General features: G+C 40.3%; 1 protein-coding gene across 5 annotated transcripts in view; it reads right to left on the reverse strand.

Moving 5' to 3' along the window:
- TBC1D4 (TBC1 domain family member 4) overlaps nucleotides 1–20916 on the reverse strand; it is a 97000-nt gene that overhangs the window by 45565 nt on the left and 30519 nt on the right. Inside the window, exon 1 of one of the 5 annotated variants that reach the window (XM_019292171.3) lies at nucleotides 2143–2284. The exons of the other annotated variants lie outside the window; for them this stretch is intronic. Within the exon in view, the coding sequence (XP_019147716.1) occupies nucleotides 2143–2178 (36 nt within the window). The 5' untranslated portion in view covers nucleotides 2179–2284. Of the gene's footprint in view, nucleotides 1–2142; nucleotides 2285–20916 lie in introns of those variants that run through there. 5 annotated transcript variants of the gene reach the window in all.

The raw sequence follows: 20916 nt of genomic DNA on the forward strand, positions 1-20916 counted from the left end.
ATGGATATTAGCTTATTATCCGTTACTGTCAAAATTTCAGGGCAAAGTTAGACAAGACAATAAGCAGAATGGAGCTTTTAAAATACTGAATTACCAGAATGAAAATGCCTAATTACTTTTAGAAACCAGTTTAGGAAAACTGATTTTAGGAAATCAGTTTAGAAGACAGACTCCTGAAACAGTGAAAACTTACTAACGTATTTCCAAGTTCTAGTATTTCCCTGCAGAAGTCTAATTAAATTAAGCAGCCAGAGGGCAGAAATGGGATTCTTACTCCTGAAACCCATAGGACCATTGACAATCTTCCTGGACATCTACTACCAGCTGTTACAGTAGAGCAAAATTAAAATGTTAAATGAGTTACTGCATAGGTTTTCAGTATTAACCAAACAATGCCCCCAAAGGCAAGAGGTCATTAAGACATGGATGGACAGTGGGTACCCATAAGTATGAAACTAAACCTGTGACACTAGTTTGGCTCGTCAGTGTGAACAATGCTACAAAACTTGATTGAGAAAAAAGCAAACCAAAAAAACCAAACCCCAGTACCAAAACCAACCAAACAAGACTGCGAGTTAAGAGGCAAATAGTAAGTGCTCTATAATGTCATCCAAGAGGCAATATTTCCCTCCCAGGAAATATATTAATCTAATAAAAGCAATTTAAGAAAAAGAAACAACCCCACACTTGGGAACCCAAATCAGATTTCTTATTCACATTTGAGTAGCCTAAGATTATATGAACCAGTCTTCACCCAAGCAGATCTGATTTCATACGTGGCGATTCAATAAGGAAAAGTTAGCTGTACTCAAATCAGAACAGATGGCACAGGCCGAGTTCTGCATCACCTAAAATTAGATCCTGCTCTGAAAAAACAACGTAAGAAGTAAAGCATGACACTGCCACAAACTCTGTTTACTACAGGCAGTAGTGTTTTGATAGTTGAAACTAATGACAGCACCAATTTTAGCCAGATAATCCTCCATCTCCTCTATCTGTACCACACACCTCCCCCTATGGTCTTGGCTAGAGACCTTTTGAGCTACTGCACCACATCATTCATTTGGCCAGACAGCGTAGAATAACATGGCAGCACTCAGCTAACTCCTGCTCTGCAATTCAAGGGCTAGATCTAGCTCTGTCTCTTGTAACTAGACCTGTAATAGGGTCAATTCATAAAGGAGAACAAACAAACATCTTCCGCGTGCATTAGCAGCACACCACACAAAGGGCATGTGATTAGCACTGCCAAGAAATATTCTACTATACATCAAGGCACTTCACTGCATTCTATGCAGAATAGTATTTTCATGTTCAAAGAAACATCACTTTAACCGATATAAGTAATGCAAGGTCTTGTTAAAATTAATTCCAACTTCAGCAGCCCTTAAAACTTCAAAACCAGAACTTCAGTTATGAGTATTTATCATCAATATCTTGAAGCTGTAAAACAGCAAGATTACTGAGCCTACTAAATCATGGCTGCTGCAGCATAACACTAGAACACTGTCACAACTCTAGAATGGGCAGAGCATCTCCATCATAATACTACATGCTTTCGTGAACAGCAGGGACAGAAGTGGGAGGATTAAAAAAAATAATAATAATCCCTTTGAATTTACAAGAGCCTCCAGTGAACAAAGGTGGATGTCCCGTTTTTGCTGGAGTGATAACTTTCAGTCCATCCCTTGGTAATTACTAAGCAGTGCTTTCAATTTTAATCCAAACTTAGAACTTGAATGCTATGGATATCGCAAAGAACAAAATTCACTGGCTGTATTTCATTATTTTCACAGATGAACAGAATTTCCCTGCAGAGAAGCTGCAGTTCTTCCTAATTTGTGTCTAGCTTCCACATGGAAAATTTCAGTCTGGAATTTATTAACAAAGCAAAGCCCGTCTTCATTCCATAAGGCTTATAAACATTAGTGTGACTGTGAAGTACTAATCTAACAAACATGCCTAACAAATCTGGCTACTTAATGACAGCAATTCTAGCAAGGCAATTATTTTCAAAACAAGGAAAAAGCTCAACCCCTCTTACTCCATCACCACACAAAGTGCAGTGGCAGATCCCTTCCACCATACGCAGAGACGGGAGATGAATGAACTTCACACACACACGACAGGAGCAGTCAGTACCTTCTGGTGTGAGAGCCAGCTCAGAAGCAGAGGCATGTCCAAGCAGAACTGTCACCAAACCTTAAGTGTCATGAACACAAAGACTCTGGAACAGATTCCTGGGATAAGTGAGAGCAGAAAGGATCCCCCTCTCACAAAGGGCTGGCAGTGCTGTCACGGCATTTCCTCAGGCTCATTTCATGATATCACAGCAGAGCCAGAAATCCGTGCAGCAGCCGTTATTCTTCAAAAGCCAAGTACTTCCTGACTTGGGGCTGGAAGCATCCACGCTGCCTCGGATTTGAATAATGCATCCCACTCATGATCAGGCTATGTACACTTAAAAGCAAACAAAAGAGAAACGGGATGCTGTTCAGAAATCAACACCCTGCGCTTTGCTAATTACTGGGAGTTTGACATCTATGAGCTAGAAAGCAGTGCAATGTGAGAAAAAATTAGGAGCAATTGGAACGACTCTCCTTTTGTTAGTGTTAACTTGCATATCCACGAGATAGGAGAACCCAGCCACAACAGTGAAACATGAACAGAGACAAAATAAGCCGCATATCATATCCTGCTATGTACCAGCCATTTGACATGGAGGCAAAGTTCTTATCTTACATAAAAACACACCCAAATGCCACCCAAAGTGCAGGTATCTGTAACTATTCTCAACTAGAAAGAAGGGTGGCAGAGGGAGAGAACTGTTTTTCTTTAACTGCTATAAATGCTTTTACTGCCATCCAGTTAGTCCAACGCTGATCATTCAGACCTGCTGTACTTCTAAAACTACTGCATTCTGCTGCTTCCCACTCTGGTGACAGTGTCCCACTTAACAGTTTTCACCATTAAAAATTCATCTTTCCAATAAAGAGATAAAAGACCAGGTTGACATGATTCAACTTATGCAGTCACACAAGCAATTTGCTGACTTTGTTTAAAGCTAGAGGTATTTAGAAACTAGAATAGAAGACTCTGCCTCCATCAGCTGACTTACTGCTGAAGGAATACTGACCGTCTTCTGTTTTACAGGAATAAGGAGGACTTGTAGCCAAGAGAAATGCTATCACAAAGGGAAAGGATTAACAGCCAAATTACTGAATATTTCTATAACCCATCTGCACTTAGTGTACAGTCTAAAAATACAGTTTAGAAAACTCAAAGTCACAGCAGGCAATAATAAGCATCTGCCATCAACTCCAATTCATTCTGCTGCATGTCTGGGCCAACACAACACAAGCCTAGTAGCAGAAAGCTGGAACACAGGCAAAGAAAGATTCAGTGAAACAGCTAGTGCTTTCACATTTCTGCTCATGAGTTTAGCCAAAGCTTAAAGCATCAGAAAACACATTAAAGGATTGCATAGAGGAACATTAAAGGATTGCATAGAATAAAGTTTTGCTTTCAGGAGACAGTCTTCCTCCTATTTGCCTGGCCTATATTTTTCCTAGGTGATTGGTCAAGACCCAGCTAGCTTTGCTTCTAAAGAACTGCCTACAGAGCAGTGCATGTATTTTACTCTGACATTCAGCCTCAGACCACATACTGGGGAGATCACATACTCCTGCCGAAGGCAAAGCTGAAGACTACTACTACACCACCTTAAACAGAAATCTATTTTTAGATAGGTAAGCGAAAATAAAATTAAATTCAGTTTTCAAAATAATTCTTGTTCAAGATCAACTCAGCAATTACTTACACTGTTTAGTTTTTGATACAGTCAACAAGCAGAAAAACGTGCCAGAGTTGCACAGCATACACTTGGCAAACCATCACAGTTCCTAATTTGCTGCCGGAAACTTGTGGATCACCGAACACATTCTGTGTGCTACACACACACAAGACACTTCTATGCCAAATATCCAAATTTAAATAAGCACTATAATGACACAAAGTGGATCAAGTTACTTAACAGGAAAGAATGTCTAAGACTTACAAGATGGTTTAGATGCCTGAGCGGACAATAGGTGCCTTTCTTTATACTTCTATGTAAGCACTCTACCGCGGTGTATCAAAGTTAACTTCAGCGATGGCAGTGACAGCACGGCACAACAGGAGCAGTGCTTAAGCAAGGAAGGGTCTTGCACTCAGTATTTTGCTCCTGTGTTTAGGCCAGTCAGGCTTGATACTTTTCCACCTTTCAGATACAGCTCACATTCACTCAGCTTGAGTACTCTGCAACCCACAGCAGTGTCAGTACAGAGGTCTCATGATGATCCTTATCCTCTTTGAATACGTAGATTAGTAAAACTCAATTCATCAAGTTTAGGACATAGTTCTCAGTGAAAGACTTAGCAAAGTACAGCTTGCCTGGAACAGCAGTTCTTAAACTTCTTTAAGCCAAGTTCTTACAAACTATAAAAGCACAAATTCAGATATTAGCTAGGAATTTTCTCCCGAAAACTGCATTCTAGCTTAACTTGGCAGTTCTAGTAAGAGGTTTATTAAAGATGTTGTTTTCAAAACTCCATCATGTTTAACACATACCCTATTTTTAAAAGGGCTTGCCTGAGAAGATAAGGCTGTCACGTGGACAGTCCCAAACAATTAATACATTCTCTGCATTCATTTCCTTTTGGGGGGGGAGGGGGGAGTTGGAGAGCTCATTTAAGTATTTTGCCCATTTATGGTCATTACTCACTTCTCAAATATAGATCAGAAGACCATGAACTTCATTTTAGCAGATTTAAAGTGGTAACACTGAAATAAATGCTTCATGCACCATGTTTAAGAAGGCGGCAATTTTTAAATTTTGTAGTTTCAGATAGACGTTCCCAAGATTTTAAATTTAAGAGATTAACTAACATGTTGATTCACTATGAAATGAACACACTTTGAAAAGTCTGTTTTTCCCCAGTCACAAGATCAAAGTTTTGGGACTCCTACATGGCAGAACATGAAGACTCCTAAAGTGAGTATCATCCCAGATTTGGTTGAAACCCACTATGATACCCATGGATGACACCACTTTTATAACTCATTCGCTACGATAACCACCTTCTTCTACTGTCACTGAAGGAGAAGATGGCAAGTGGTTAGTAATTCAGTGCTGACCTGGGAGATTGGAAAAGTTATATTCTATTCAGTCTGGCAGATCTAGCACATGTGGATATACTTCGTCCAATAAAGTGAGGCACTGCAAAAACTTCTAGCTCCCTTAATGAGGCTAGAAATTCCTCAGTGACATGAAACCAAGGCGTTAGTTCTTTTCCTATTCAATGGGAATTTTCCCACAAACTCTCAACTGCAGTGGGAGGTTTCAGACTACACACTTTCCTTAAAAAAGGCTCTGCTTACAGAAAGTTGGACACCAAAGCCAGTGTCAAGCAGCAGATGATACCACGGCAGAGACAAAAAGTGTTACTACTGGGTTCAAGGCTCCTTTTCTCAAAAGAACATTCATTAGGAAACTGTGAAAGACAAATGCACATGGTTCATCAAACAATGTGCATGGAGTATAAAGAAAATAGATTGCAACTTAGTAGCATTTCAACAGCTTCTCCACACCTGCCAAATAATGTCCACTAGTTTTCTAGTACTTTGGAGATAACACACCTGTACATGTTCCAGCTTGTTTTCTCATCTCACAGTTCACAAGAGCAACTGCACTGTCTTGTGACAGTATCAAATGCCTGAGCAACCAGTAGTACCATTAACTCTTCCCAGATAACAACCAGGAAAGAACCTAAGCATAAACACAGCAAGGAAGGATTTCAAAGCCATACTCTTCCAGATGCTGAATTACCAACTGTTTTGAAATGAGGCGCTGGGAAGAGCAGGGAACTTCCACCTAACTAGACTTCCTCCAGCACTGAAGTCTTGAACCACCACTTTGCCTAGGAGTCAGAGGAATAATGAATACCATGCCTGAAGGCAAAGTTAGCACAGCACAGAACACTAAACACTACTCTCCCTGGGAGTCACATTAGTCTAATCTAGTCAATCAGTAACTGTTTAAAATACTAAGATTTCATCAGCTGGTTATGGTAGCTGTGAAGAGAATTATATCATTAGATAGTTATGGTGTTCAAATGTAAATCCATCCAGACACAGCTCGATGGGCAAGTATTTCAATTTAAGAGCTAAAAGTAATTAAATGCATGGTCCTTTTCCTTCTCAACACAGAGAAATTCTAGAAGAGCTACAGAGCTACTGTTGCTACTACTAATAATAAAACAAAAAACCAAACCAAACCAAAAACAACCTACAAGACCCAGGATCAACAGAAAAGGAAATGCTTTCCTAGAAAGCTTTGATATAAAGGAATCAATAAAGTAAACAGTGTAAGGGCCTTTCAGAGAAACAGCTTTATAAGGTGATTCTTGCACCAATAGTGACATACATGAAGAGTAAGCTAAGGGTGTGACAGAGACCCATTAGACTATTTATATATATTTCAAAAAGTCCGTGAGAGCATTTTGTTTTGTTTATGAATATGGGTTCCACAAAACTGAAGGGAAAAAGGGAGCACAGAGGCACTTAATCACTGTGTAAGTAAGAAAGCACAATAGGTATATAGAGTCAAGATGGGCAGGAAGAAGTTGTTTCTGAGATCATCAGGGAAGTTCTGCTCATTTTTTTAGGCAACATTTTCATATACATCAGGTAAAGTAACTTTTGCACTGCTTCACTAATTGCTACTGGCAGATGCTACTTATTTCAGCACAGCTGAACTTTATTTTCTGAATTTATTGTGCCTGGTATGTGCTAGGTATTTCTACGCCAGCAGCTGCACAACACTGCCTAACAGCATACACAGCAAGATTTTGGGCATTTGCTTGAGACCACACAGGTAAGAAGAATAGCTAGGATAAATTAAATGACTGCAGCTAACTTTTTGATAACAACATTCACAGAAAGAGTGGCACTGGCTTTACGATGTCCTAGCAACACAACGACAAATTAACCCAGGATTTCTGGCAGTTTTGCAGAGCAAAGCCCACACTGCTTCCCCTTCTGTAGCAGTATCTTCATTTCAGTAGTTGTTCTGGGTTTGTGTGGCAAGGTTTTGGTAGCAAAGGGCACTTCTATGAGAAGCTGCCAGCGTTTCCCCAACATCCAACAAAGTCAATGCCAGCGGGCTCCAGGACAGACCCACCACCAGCCAAGGCTGGGTCAGTCAGTGATGGTGGTAGCCCCTCCAAGATAATGTATTTGAGAAAGGGAAAAAACCTGTGCAATGGCAGCTAGGACAGAAGAATGGGAACACATGAGAGGAACAGCCCTGCAGACACCAAGGTCAGTGAAGAAGGAGGGACAGGAGCTGCTCCAGGTGCCGGAACTGAGATTCCCCTGCAGCCCCTGGGGCAGACCACAGTGAAGCTGCGCCCTTCAGCCCACGGAGGGCCATGGGGATTTAGAGATCCACCTGCAGCCCATGGACGACACTACACTGGAGCAGAGGAAGACCAAAGGAAACTGTGACACCATGGGAAGCCCACACTGGAGCAGGCTCCTGGAAGGGACTTGTAGATCTGTAGAGAGAGGAACCAGCAGTGGAGATGGTTTGCTGGCAGAACTCCAGCAGGAGACCCACGCTAGAACAGCCTGTTCCTGAAGGACTACACCCTGTGGGAGGGGCCCACACTGGAGCAGCCTGTTCCTGCAGAACTGCACCCAGGGGAAAGACCCAGATTGGAGAAGTTGGTGGAGAGCTATCTCCTGTGGGAGGGGCCCCACACTGGAGCAGAAGAGTGTGAAGAGTCCTGACTCTGAGGAGGAAGCAGCGGCAGAGACAGTGTGTGATGAATCCCCATTCCCTGTGCCTGCACTGCTGAGGGGGAAGAAGGTAGAGAAAATTAGGAGTAAAGTTAAGTCCAAGAAGGGAGGGGTGGGAGGAAGGTGTTTTCAGATTTTTCCTTCTCGTTACCCTACTCTGATTTGATTGGTAATAAATTAAACTGATTTCCTCAAGCTGAGTCTGCTTTGCCCATGACACTAATCAGTGAGTGATCTCTCCCTGTCCTTACCTTGACCCACAGGCCTCTTGTTTTCTCATCCCCGTCCGACTGAGGCAGGGAGTGAGAGAGTGGCTTTGGTGGGTGCCTGGTGTCCAGCCAGGGCAGCCCCCACACCAGTACTATTAGCACATCTTAGCTGGATACCTGTATAGTAAGGTATCTTCCATGCTTGTAAAGGAGAAGGGCAGCATTAGTTCTAATGTCTAGGGCTTGGTGAAAGTATACTTAGATGTAACATGGCAAATCCCATCATGTGGCTCCTGTCTGGCCTGGAAATAGAAACTCCTATTTCTGGTCTGATGGGCAAGCGATGAGAAGGGAAGAGTTATTTTGTCACAGACACAACCGTGTTCTCATGATATTTAAGTAAGTTATTTAGAAGGATAATATAAATCCCATTCACTTCAGCTTACTACAGGAGTTTCTTAATAATTTCACTAAGGTATGACTTGTCATACTCAGTGGCCATCAAAGCAAGATACACCTTCAAGTAACTTAAAGTTTCAGAAGTAAGTATGTGAGTTGTTCTTTCATAGAAGGCAACAGTTTTCTCTGGACCGAGGAACTTAGAACTCAGTTTATCCACAATTTGGTCATTCTACAGCTTAATTTTTACTTCCAATATCCCAGATTATGAAAGATTTCTCTCTGCAACTGGTGAGAGTTAGCAGTGAACATGTATTAACAAACTATTAACCGAAATCAGAAAAAAGGTCCCCCAAGTAGTGAACTCCATTCCTTCTGCTCATCAACTCTCCCTCCCCTGGGGGAGCTTAGTTGATCTGGGAATTATCTATGCTCGGAATCTATTCTTGTTCATGTCTGAATGTCCTGTTCTCACTGAAGTCAAGGCTGAAACTTGTTTTGCAAAGCCAGTGAGGAAACATTGTATCATAAAAGTTAAGCATATTTCTTAACTATCTTTTCTGTGATTCCCAGCATCCTATCTCAGAACAAAGGTATGTCTTACTCACCAAGCTTCAGTCATTTCTCAGCTGTGACACCTACAAGGGCTTCCAAAACAATTCCATACATTTCTATATGGTAGATACTGGTAAACTTCAAGAAGAAACAACAAACATCTCAACTTCAGAGGTTATGCCAAACATGACAGAAATATACAGCACTAGTTAGATTTCGTTATTCTCTAGGGAATCTTTAAACCATCTGGCATAGTCCCAAGTGCTGTAGTTTCTGTTTGTTCAAGAGCTCTCAGGGAGCTGAAGCTAGCATAGGACACAAATTGGATCATTTCTGTGTGTTTTTGTTCTTGTAAAAACTTAACATCTTGCATAAATTGAGTAACTTCAAAACAGTTATAAGGAAGCAGATTTAATAGATTCATATCTTATCAAGAGAACTTTATTAGAATTTATAAGGGTTCAGAAATTAGTATGGACTGTCAGCTAGAAGCAAAATCTGAAAAATACATAATCCATTTGAGAAGCCACTATGGAATTTGTTAACCAAGATGTAGCTCAAAGGGATTTACATGAACAGAAATAAAACTGAATATATTAACATCTCCATCCATATTTTTTCATAAACAGAAGCCAAGTCCACCAGCGTGTAAATTTTTTTGTTCGGGTATTGTTTATTTTGTTAAGGGGCAGAGTCTTTCATGAGAGGGTTAGGAAGCATTGGAGCAAACAACGACAAAATCCTAAGTGAAAGTAATAGGAAAATGTAAGAACAGGCATGTTCGCTCCCAAATCCAGTACTTGGTACATACACAATTTCAAAGTGCCAATTGAGAGCAGCTTTCTGCAGCATTACAACCTGCCCAGCTGAGGTTGCTCCCCACATGTGCTCGAACCTATATCCCATAAAGAGATTTTAACATCCTATTTTCCCTCATGGGAACAGTGGGAATGACTATCTCAGACTTGGATGTTCAATTTAATATCACACTAAAAGTACTGCACCTCCTCTCCCCAAGCAGAGAAGTACTAAAGGAGCCTTTTTATGCCACAGTCCTTATGTTTACCACAATCCTTGTTCAGTCTGTTGGACTCCTTCAAAGATACATCACACATAAACACCAGTCTTGGAATCAAGCAATTTGGAATTGCTACCAGCACGTAACATGTAAAAAACTGTATTACTTTCAGTTAGTAGCAGCTTCATGATCATTGTTAGCCCAATTTATTTAGATGATGCCAGCTCTGAGGCTAACCACAGAGACAGGGGTTCTAGGAGGACACAATAAAGCAGAATTGTTGCAAGGAACTTGTAAGCCCCAATAGCATTTGGTAAAAAACAGCTACTGAACAGCAAATTTAAAACTTGTGCCCTCTTTTCGTGTTAAGAACACAAGAGGAAAGCAACCCATGAAATAAGAGCTAATCAAAGGAAAAAGAAAGAAAGGGGAAAAAAAGACTTACACACAAACTCAGTTAATTATGGGGACGCAGAAGAAAGCCTGTTACTAGTTACTGGATTGACAGGTCTGAAATTTTTATGTACAACCAAGGAGTAAGAGTCTTTTGAGTCAAAGAAACTAAAATTATCCTAAATGTCAGAAGTTGTCACTTCTGGAATCAGTCACTGGTTTAAGAGGATAAATTGCTAAGTAGGAGGATAATTTTAAGGCAGCACTTCAAAGAAACATATTAGGTAACAACAGATACATGACATGTAGTAACATCCTGGTATTATACCATATTCATAAGTGGCATGAAGCTGAAATACAGGGTTTAAGACACCAAGGGTTTATTTCCAATACACAAATAGTGTAAGATTAGGACACAGGTGAAGAACAACTGGCAATCACAGTATTTTATTAGGGTTTTTTTCTGTGTCTATGAACAGAGGCAGGAAATCAAGATCAAGTTGAGGTCATGTGGGTATAATACATGTTGACTGTAACAAGGATTTTACCAGAAATAAAAAAGGCAGAGTCATCTATGAAAGCAACTTTTGTCAATAATCCTGTATTGTTTATAAGCTATACTGCTTGTTGTGAATTCCCAAGCAGATAAGAACTGCTCATGATGCACAGACTTCACAAACAGCCCCACCTCAATAAAACTTGGGGGATGCACACCTGCTACTCAGAAATTACGATTCCACTCAAAATTTAAGTTGCAGCTTATTTCATAATCTATAAATTTACAGTAAAATATTTTTCATTTATTCTTCTAAGGAAAAAAAAAATGGATCATCATTTTGCCCAGTTTATAGAATATCCTACAATTTCATTCTGCAAAAAAACCCATACAGACATTTAGAAAAATATTTATGTAATTAGAAGGATTTAAAAAGAGGATTTTAAAAAGAGTGAGCTGCTAAAAACACACACTTGATGTCAATCCAACACTGAAACTCCCAAGCATTTATCAAAACTACAGTGCACAGCCTAAATGTTTCTTAACCCATAATTATATGCAGCATAATTGGAAAGCCTCAAATTTCAAGAAGAACTACCCAAGTGGTGACAAGATAACAGAAGAAACTCCTACTGGAAGACGAAACACCCCACTCCCCAACAGCTGGTCCTTAGAAGGGTTCGTATGTGCAGCTGGAAAGGAAGAGATTCATTTCAAAGTTGAGATGCTGAAGAGCTTCCCTGCTACCACCTCCCCAGTATTCTCTCAAGATATCACACCAAGAATAGTGGTGAACCTGAACCAGCACTAGGTTACTAGTTGGATTTGGGGATCTTAGAGGCATTTTCCAACTTTAACGAATCTATGACTTATCCTGATAGCTGCATACAAATAGGATTGCAGACATCATTGTATTTCTATAAAGCTTGGTTGGATGCTCACACCCACAGAAGGTAAGAGTGTACAAATTTACATGTGTAATGTACAAATGAGTGTACTCATTTACAAAAAACATTCCATTTTGCCTCCCCAGCTTTACCCAGCACTTTCACAGGCTTTATGAGCAGACTTTCCTTGAATACAAAGAACTGAGCTGAGACTCTACCCAGCAGGTGTTGCTCATAAACCGACAAAACTGAAGCTTCAGAGCTTTTAAGTTCCCAGATAATTAAAAAATATTTCATAAACTGAGTAGGGGAGGGGGAGCTGCTTTTTACAACACACGTTAAGAACAAAGCTGCATTTATGTCATTTCACTGCTTATCTGAACACCACCCTCTGCTATCTAACAAAACACACACTGCACTTTCCTGATAAAACACCCTGTGCTAAGGTAGCTGTACCTCTCCACCGGGATGTGAACATGTGTCCTGAGCTCTATTACAAGCAGCACAGAAACAGATTATTTCAGGCTTTATGTACTCAGCTTGGATTTAATCAGCAGCCGCACAGTGAAGCCTTTGCACGCCCACAAGCCTGAAAGAGCACTGGCTGCCATTGCTTTACTTTTATTCTAACTTGAGATCTTGTCATCTTAACCTTTACCTTCTAACACCATCAGCCACATTAGGCTGAGCACCTTAGCCAAGAGCTTCCCATCTAGACAGCCAGAAAACAGACTGCAAGACTTTTTTCTTTTAATGACGTCCTGAGGTCATCAAGGAAGGGTCCAAGCAACACCCACATACAAAGGTGCACTAAATTAACCTTGCAAAAATGCACAGAGTGCTTGACTCTTGGAACAAAGTGTGGCCGTGAGGCTGCAATGCTCACCCTCATTTGTAATGTTTTGTCAGATTCTTAGGCTCTGTGAGGACCCTCTGCAAATGCTTTTAATTTTAAAAGCAGAAGATAGTAAATTATTCTTTATTTTACTCTGGAGGGGAAAAAACCAAAGAAAATAGTTTACTACGGTATTCATTATATTTACAAGTGCCATTTCATGTCTTTGGCAGATCTCTCAAGTTTACCACTAAAAGGATAAGGTCACAATATCGAATTTGCTACAGTGTAACTGCTTTCGGGGGAAAAAAAGAACTTGCTTTTCTGAGACACTCAAGAATTAGATGAAAAATTGAGACCCCTGGCAGTAAACTGTCCCCTGCACCAGCACTGTTTCTCCATTACTGTAGAAGTGCAGGCTTTAATCTCCTTCCTTCCACAGCCATGCCCAGAAGAGTCCAGATAGACTGATCAATCAGTTCTAGTCAGCAGGGATCTGTGAAAGGGCAGAAGGTCTTCCTCTCAAACCAAACTGCAAGATCAGTTTTAAATGCCTATGAAGGTTCATCTGATCTGATGGACGTAGTAAGTTTACAATAAAGTAATTGCAAAGGCTATGCAGTAGAAAAAGAAAAAAGAAGAAAATTTTTGTACAAGAATAAGTACCACTTTTGTAAAAGTTTGTTCTGTATCAGAATGTTTAAATAAGAGCAGGTTATTTATAAAAAAAGGAAAAAAGAAAGAAAAAGAGTTTTTATTACGTCTTGTAGCAAATAATGAATAAGTTAAATCTGCACAGGGAGAAGGACGGGAAAGTCTCTCTTCCAAAAACTTGAACCAAATAATGAAGTCCGTCTTTTCCAAGAAGAAGATGACAGAAGACAAAGCTTTCCCTCCATGTCACCTGTGTCATTTGTACATTCAACTGCACGGTGACACTTCCCAAAGCAGCCAGGTTCTAGCAAACAATACAATAGCTCACACAAGGTGAACAAGCAGTGTCCACTCAGTATCTCTGTTAAGTGTTTCTGAAGTCACTCCTGCCAGCATCATTTTTCTACACATTCAAGGAATCTGATGGAAGACGCCAGACTCTCAAATTTCAGCAACAGGAAACAGCCACCATCAAATTTCTTTCTTTTTTTTTTTTTAAAATACAGCACTGAGTCTTAACGCACCAAGCAATCGAAAACATGGCAACAATACAAGTTGAAGGTGAACTTGGACAGATAAGATATAAGGTGTTTTACAGTGAATTCTGGCTGGAAACACTTCAATGCATTGCCAAGCATTATCAAAAATTTGGTGAGAACTGCATTAAAAGAATTAAAAGCTCTGATTTACTGAAGTTATACTCAATTTATATCCAAGTTTATTTTTAGGCCTCAAGTTCTATTTCTTTCATACTTCAAAAAATGAGATTTTGGATACTTCATTCACTAGTAAAGATGATTTACATTACAAAGCACATAAGTAGCATGAAGAGCATAATCTGATTTGTGGTGCCTCATGAACGACAGACAGGACATTTATACATGCTACTGAAAACTTCATCTCTCAGGAAGGAAGTTGTTTGCAGTTCTTCAGTTGAACTCAACAGAGCTGGGAAGAGATTTAGTTGCTCTCAAAAGCTTGTTTTGAGGATTCAGAAACAGGGCAACATGGTAGGCTGTGTCTGCACATCTTAACTTTTGTTGAAAGCATAGCCAGCTTAACCATTCCTACAAGCAAACAAGTGCTTGTAGCAACAACTACAACTTGATTTATTTTTCATAAACCCTTCAGTTTATATGAAATTCCAGTGCAGGAAGCAAGGCTGATCTCTGCTTACAAAGCATTATCATTTATCATTTCACAGAATGAACCTATCAAATTAAAGGTACAGTGTAACAGACCATAACAACGTGCTTTTTCTTTCCTTTTTGGATAAAACTAGTGTTTGGAAACAGGACTGAGACTAGAATTCCACACTGCCTGTCTTAGTTCTGTTCTTAGATGAGCCTAGTCTATCACAGAGGTCCTTCACTGGGGGACAGTCAGGGATATAAGAATGCTGCTCATGTACAGACAGTTGTATTTCATCCCCAGCATCATGAGGAATGTCAGGATAATACTGAGAAATTACATCCTCAAGCACAGACAGAGCAAAGGTACATTCAGTGGCCTTCTTTTGCTATGAGCTACCTGATGTGCAGCATTTAAACTTCATTCCTTGCTTCAGATACCTGAACCTCTCAGGGAAAAGCAGAGCTTCCCAGTTCCTAGACAGCAAAAGGAAAGAGTGTTTGCAAGAAAACACCTACTGTTTAGAAAGTAAGAGTGAAAGACCTTATTGGGAGCTCCACAGATAATCTGGAGGTGCCTGATCTGCCTTTGTAAGGGATCACAGTGTGATCACGGTTCTCACAATGAAAGCGTTGCATGTCCAGCTGTGAGACTGGAAGAAATAATCACAAGTCTCTTGTGAAACATCAAGGACCATCTACAGAAACCTTGTACACCTCATTTCCTAGCTAAAAAAAAAGGCTTCTGAAATCACATCATCAGTTCCTTGTTGTCTTCTCCATTCTCACAAGCACCTAAGGTCCATGTTTTCCACTGAATCTGACTGCTATGTCTACCTTTAGAGTAACCTTTGCTGGGGAAGGACAAGTAGAATGTGTAGAAGAGAACATGACCAAGTGGCTGTGTAAAGCACAGATGCCCACACAGAGCAGAACTGACAAGCTTATACTGAGGGCAACTGCTCTGCTCGGCTGGCCAATGCACACACAAGTGTGGGCACAGTAAACATCACTACAGATGGCATAACACACTGTTTCTTGCCAGCAACTACCTGAGGACATAGAACAAGCTGAAAAACTGAAAGACTGTTTAAAACAAAGAACGTGATAAACTGCTTTATATGAAAGAAATTCTTATTGTGCATTTTATTTGTGTGTTTTTCCATGCCCTCTTACTTCTGCTCCACCTCATTGGACAATATCATGTTCATTTTCCAGGAAATGCTGAAGGCCTAGCTGAATCTTCTGAGGTACCCAGCACATTAGATCTTTCTTATCTCTTTGAAACAGAAGGAAATGGATCAAAACAAGAAATTCTGTAACTCATGAAGTGGCAGGAGTGTTTGTTCTGCAGCAATCTGGATTTTCCCGATTTGTGAAGGAGAAGCTGTATTACAGTTTTATATAAACACTAACACAGTGTTATTTCAGGCATGATGAAGATCACAAATTGCATCCCTCCTTCCTACTCCCTCTTAGCCATACACACATTGCAGCCTTTCATCAGTTGCAGTCATAGCTCTCTAGAGTTATTAAGCCAAATGTTTCACATTAAGACTACATTATCCATTATCTCCAATGCTACACCAATTTCATGTGTTTAAGCTCAACCTGTTCCTATTTACACTTTGCAGCATGTCACTGAACACCACCCACTATTTAAGAACACTGAAAACATTGCACAACATTTCCCTGGCTCAGATACTGCCTCCTAAGCCAAACTGCTGACTTAACAGCTGAACTTTACAAGAGCAACAAGACAGAGCTGTATCCCCAGCAGGACAGCAGAGAGCCTAACACACCTCCATCAGCTTGTCTCACAGGGCACATCCAGAGCTTCTAGATGGTAAAACTTCAGGTTTTCCAAATGCATAAGAACTATCCCCTCACCTCCTTCCACAAAGTATTTTTCAAGGGCATTATACTGACAAGCTGGAATATCTGTTATGTGTTTTCAAGGACTGAAATGATTAGGTGTTTGAACACAAAGAGTGTTACACAACCCTCATGCACAGAAACAATTCTTCAACCTTGGAAGAGACAGCAAGGATTTTGCCATTCTGTAAGATAATGCCACAGCTACCTAAGCTACCATCAAATTCATATTAAAAATTAGTGAAGTTGACTTTTTGGCATATTTGTTTTCAACAGAAAGATGGACTCTAAGTAGCACATAAAATGCTAGTGTAGAAGTATTGTGTTTGGCTAGTCAGGAATCTTCAAATCCTAGGTAGCTATGTAATATTTAACTATTTCGTCTTATGCTGATTGTCTTTTCTAAACTGAGCTAAAGCAACTCATGCATACCATATTTCTGTTACTGTCAATCAAAACACAACTTTCTCATGCTTTAGGCAAGACTATTTATTGTGAGTGAACAGACAAGATTAATAATTTAGGGGGTGGCTAACAGAAGATGGAGAGGAGTTTTACTACTCCATGTAAGTGAGGTACAATAGCCACCTCATGTAGGAGATGGAACTTAAACCTGTAGCTGAATCGCATCCTGCCCTGTCCCATCCCCAAAGAGATTTCTGTTTTTCCCCCCTGAAATGAGTTTGACTGAAGAATCTGAATTCTCACAGGAGAAACACAGACAGCAGAGTGCCCTGCATCTCGATGACATCTGGTCAGGCACCCCAGACTGAATTTGGTAGACCATTGCCAACTATAATGTGCCAAGTGTAGGTGCCTATGAATAAACTCAAAAGCATGAAATAGCAATAGAGAGAGAATCCACTTAGAAGCAGCTCTGATTTTTATCATCTCTTCATATACAAACCCCAAGGTTACTGTCTAAGCCAAACTGGCAAGAGCTACTTCTGAACACAAATAAATACAGCCTTCCACTTTCCAGTTGTCCTGGTTCTGTTCAGGACAGGGTTAAGTTTTGCAGTAACCACATCAGAATCAAGTTTACTGAACCCGATCTGGTATTTCAAATTATACTGAGCAGATTAAAACCTTTCCTTTACTCACCATTCTCTTTGTAGTTATTTCCTATTACCTTTTTCTCACTTGTAATTTGACTTGTAAAAGTCAAAAATTAATGCTTACTCTTAAGAAATTTATTCCTCCTAAAGCAAATCCTTCGTAAATTCCTCACTGATACCATTTAAAAAATGGATTGAGGCAGCAGGGGTATTTCCTAATATCCAACTATCTAATTATGAGAACTTATGTACTTCAATTTTGCCTCCTATCCAGAATTTAACTTTCTTTTCCAGGTATGACAATAATTCCATTAAAAAAAAAAAAATCCATCATATATTTTTCCTGTAGTTCACTATTATCCGAAAGGTTCTTTAACCCACAAGCCTGGCTAAATGAGCAACTGACATTTGAGCTTATTGACCAGGGGTACCACTTGTTATCATCCAAAGCATCAACAGCCAGGAAGGCAGAACATGTCCTATGACATTCAGCACTATCTGAGAGATGTATTTCGAAGGCGTCCACTTTAGTCTCAGGCCATAAGTACCCTCTAATAGAAAGAAGGTCACACATCCAGACTCCAGTCCGAATATCAACTTCCTGCCCTACCACCTCCACCACACCCTCATGTGGCCATTAAGAGCTTGTTCCCTTCTTAATCCATAAGCCTGAAAAGAGACATTGATTTCAGAGGGAGCAGTGTCCCTGCTACCAGCTCTGGATCCTTTCTGGGCAGAGTTTGTGGTTAGCACGATAAATCCTAAGGAGGCTTATGCTGATTTGTGTCTAGCAAGCCTGGGATCCTCAGGGAGTCCCATCCCAAAGCTCCAGTGAGTTGCTACAGGATCAGCTCATGTGCATTTACTGAATAATTTATCACACACACTTTGACAGCTCTGGAAGTTGCAGAAAGCCCTTACAGCCCTTCCCTTCCAGCAGGGATTCTCTAGCTTCCAAAAAATTCTTGCTCAAGTTTTAGACATTAATCAAGGTTTTCTCGATGACCTTTGCTCACAGAAAGCAACTACACATTTTAAAAGCAGTCTGAGACACAGACTCCCTTCTGATGAGGAAGCGGTCCTGCTATGTGCAAATGGTTAACTTTGGGCAACAATACTGATTAAAAAGAAAGACATTTAAGGAGTATGCCCAAGGTTCTTTACGCCAGACCCTAATTCAGGGACCGGCTTTACCGAAACTGTCTTGCACTGACAGTTTTCTGTGAAAGTGCATGAACTTTCAGAAAACAGTAGAGTCTACTATAGAAGTAATTAAATGCAAGTTGGAGAAAAAACAAATCTGTCTAGAAAGTTGTCAGTTGTACAAAGAAGTCCTCCTTCGTCATTCTACCATCCTATGATTTTGCAGAAAGGCAACTTTACAACTTGGTTCATAGCGGTGATGAAGTTATGCATACATGAAACTTTTTGCACCCCAAAGCCAACTTCCCTGCTTGAGGAAGACATACAAAGAAACTTAACTTCCTGGGTTGTTGTGAGTTTTTATTATTTTAGACAAAGCAAAGCATACCAGATCTGAAAAGAGAAGCTCAAATACTGAGACTCAAAGAGTCCTGCGAAAGATAAGCGCTTGCCAGTTGCATGTAACCTCTCTTCCAACTGGTTCTGTCTGAACTACTAGAGCAAGGAAAGCTGATTTTTCATCTATATTTGCTGAAGGAAAAAAAATTAACAAATCTGTATCAAGGTTCAAATCATACAAAGGGCTTACAGTTACCATACAGGAGAGATCATCTTCAGCAATTTGACTTCTGACAACTGGAAAATTGTTTGTGGGTGAAATAATGCAAATGAGGTCAGAGAGCGTCATCTGCAAGTGATGACAACAAAGTAAACTGTAGGAAACAACCTGTTTGCTGGAAGTTGCACAGCATTGTGAGGGCAACCTGAACACCTTCCAACGCCATCATCTGGGAAACAAGGTATTGCTAAATCCCACAAAACCAAGCTACATTATATCAGTTGATTCTTGGCTAGTAAGGGCCATTATCAAAGTATTTAATCAAGTGTAACACCACCTGTACTAACTTAGATTCTCCCTGCTGCTTTTTTTCTCCTGCCCCAGCTGTGATCTAAAGCATATTATCCAAGAAATTACTATAGCTATAGAGACAGTTGCAAAGAAGAAACATTTGGGTAAGAGTGAAGAACTTTAGCTTTAAATACAAAGAATGCTGTTGGAGTGATACAGATGTACATCTTTCACATGACAGCTTTTCATTAATTGTGGCAGGAGTCAAAAGATATTTCTACGAAGCCTGAAAAAATTAGTAAGGGATTTTGTTCATGGTGACAGAAAGTAGAAGAGCAGCAGCTAGCATTTTCCCAGTGCTTTGGGGAAAACAGCACAAGCAGTAGTAAGAGCTCTTCTTTAGTGAGAGCCCCTTCCAACGCGAAGTGGGCAGAAGTTGCTCTTTACAGCTCCTACTTAAAAGGACCAATAAAACAAACTTAGAATATACCCTGTCAACCATACATCCTACAATGGAAAAACCCTTTATTTTGGTCACCATTGCCAAGTATCACACCATGAAATATTCCAGAAGAGGTCAGGATTTTTTCCCAAACTAAAGCTCTAATGGAAGAACAGCATTGCTGCTGATACATAGGCAGACACTACCTGACAGCATATAACTCCCTACCTAGACTTTTTTCCTGAAAATGGCATAGAGCCAAGGGAACTATCTTGCAGCATTATAAAACACTATTGCTACATTAGTGATTCGGTCTGGCAGTCTCTCCAAAGCCATCAACATAAACAGAAGAGGCCTTCTGTAGAGCCAGTAGACATGCAGACAAAATACTGAACACAGAGGTTTCCACTACAAAATGCAAACTAGATGAACGCACCCAGAACAAAAATTGTTTTCAGATGGCCTGAGACAGGGCAAGTTAATTTTGTGGGTGTAATATTTATTCTCAGGCATAAGACTCAGGCTAGCAACTTACCCAGATCCTAGTATCTGGAACCATAAAGGCAGAGCAATATGTCACCAGCCAATGGATATTTTAAAAATCCTTTGAAACCACTAACTGAAAGGAAGCATTCAAGCACTATAGGGGAATGAATTACTAACTTGAAATAAATGTTTAAAACACTCAAGAGATCACATTAGAAATCTTATGCATGTATGGGGTGGTAAGTCCTACTATGGATCAATTCCTAATAAAGAAATCCCTCTCTAACCCCAACTCCAGTCCCTTTGTATCCAACTGTACTACCATGGAGACTCGAAATCTTAATGGGAGACTTAGAAATGCTAAGTGTCTCAATGACCAGTTAAAAGTCAAAGTGTGCACCTAACAGTGCACAGTTATCAGGCAAATGCCACATTTGCAGCTAATGAGTGACCACATCACCCTACCCAAGCAGAGCTCCACATGCTCACCTGCTCTCTGCACAGCATCTCCCACGCTGGCTGTGCTGACACCTGGCTGAGGTGGGAGGGAAGTGCTGTATGCCTGCTGTGTTACCACTCCAAGGAAAACACAGCTATGGCAGAGCTACTGTGGAGCTGTCAGCACTTGAGCTCATTTCCCTGCACCT

This window comes from Corvus cornix, chromosome 1 (assembly GCF_000738735.6).
Source record: "Corvus cornix cornix isolate S_Up_H32 chromosome 1, ASM73873v5, whole genome shotgun sequence".
NCBI classification, from domain to species: domain Eukaryota; kingdom Metazoa; phylum Chordata; class Aves; order Passeriformes; family Corvidae; genus Corvus; species Corvus cornix.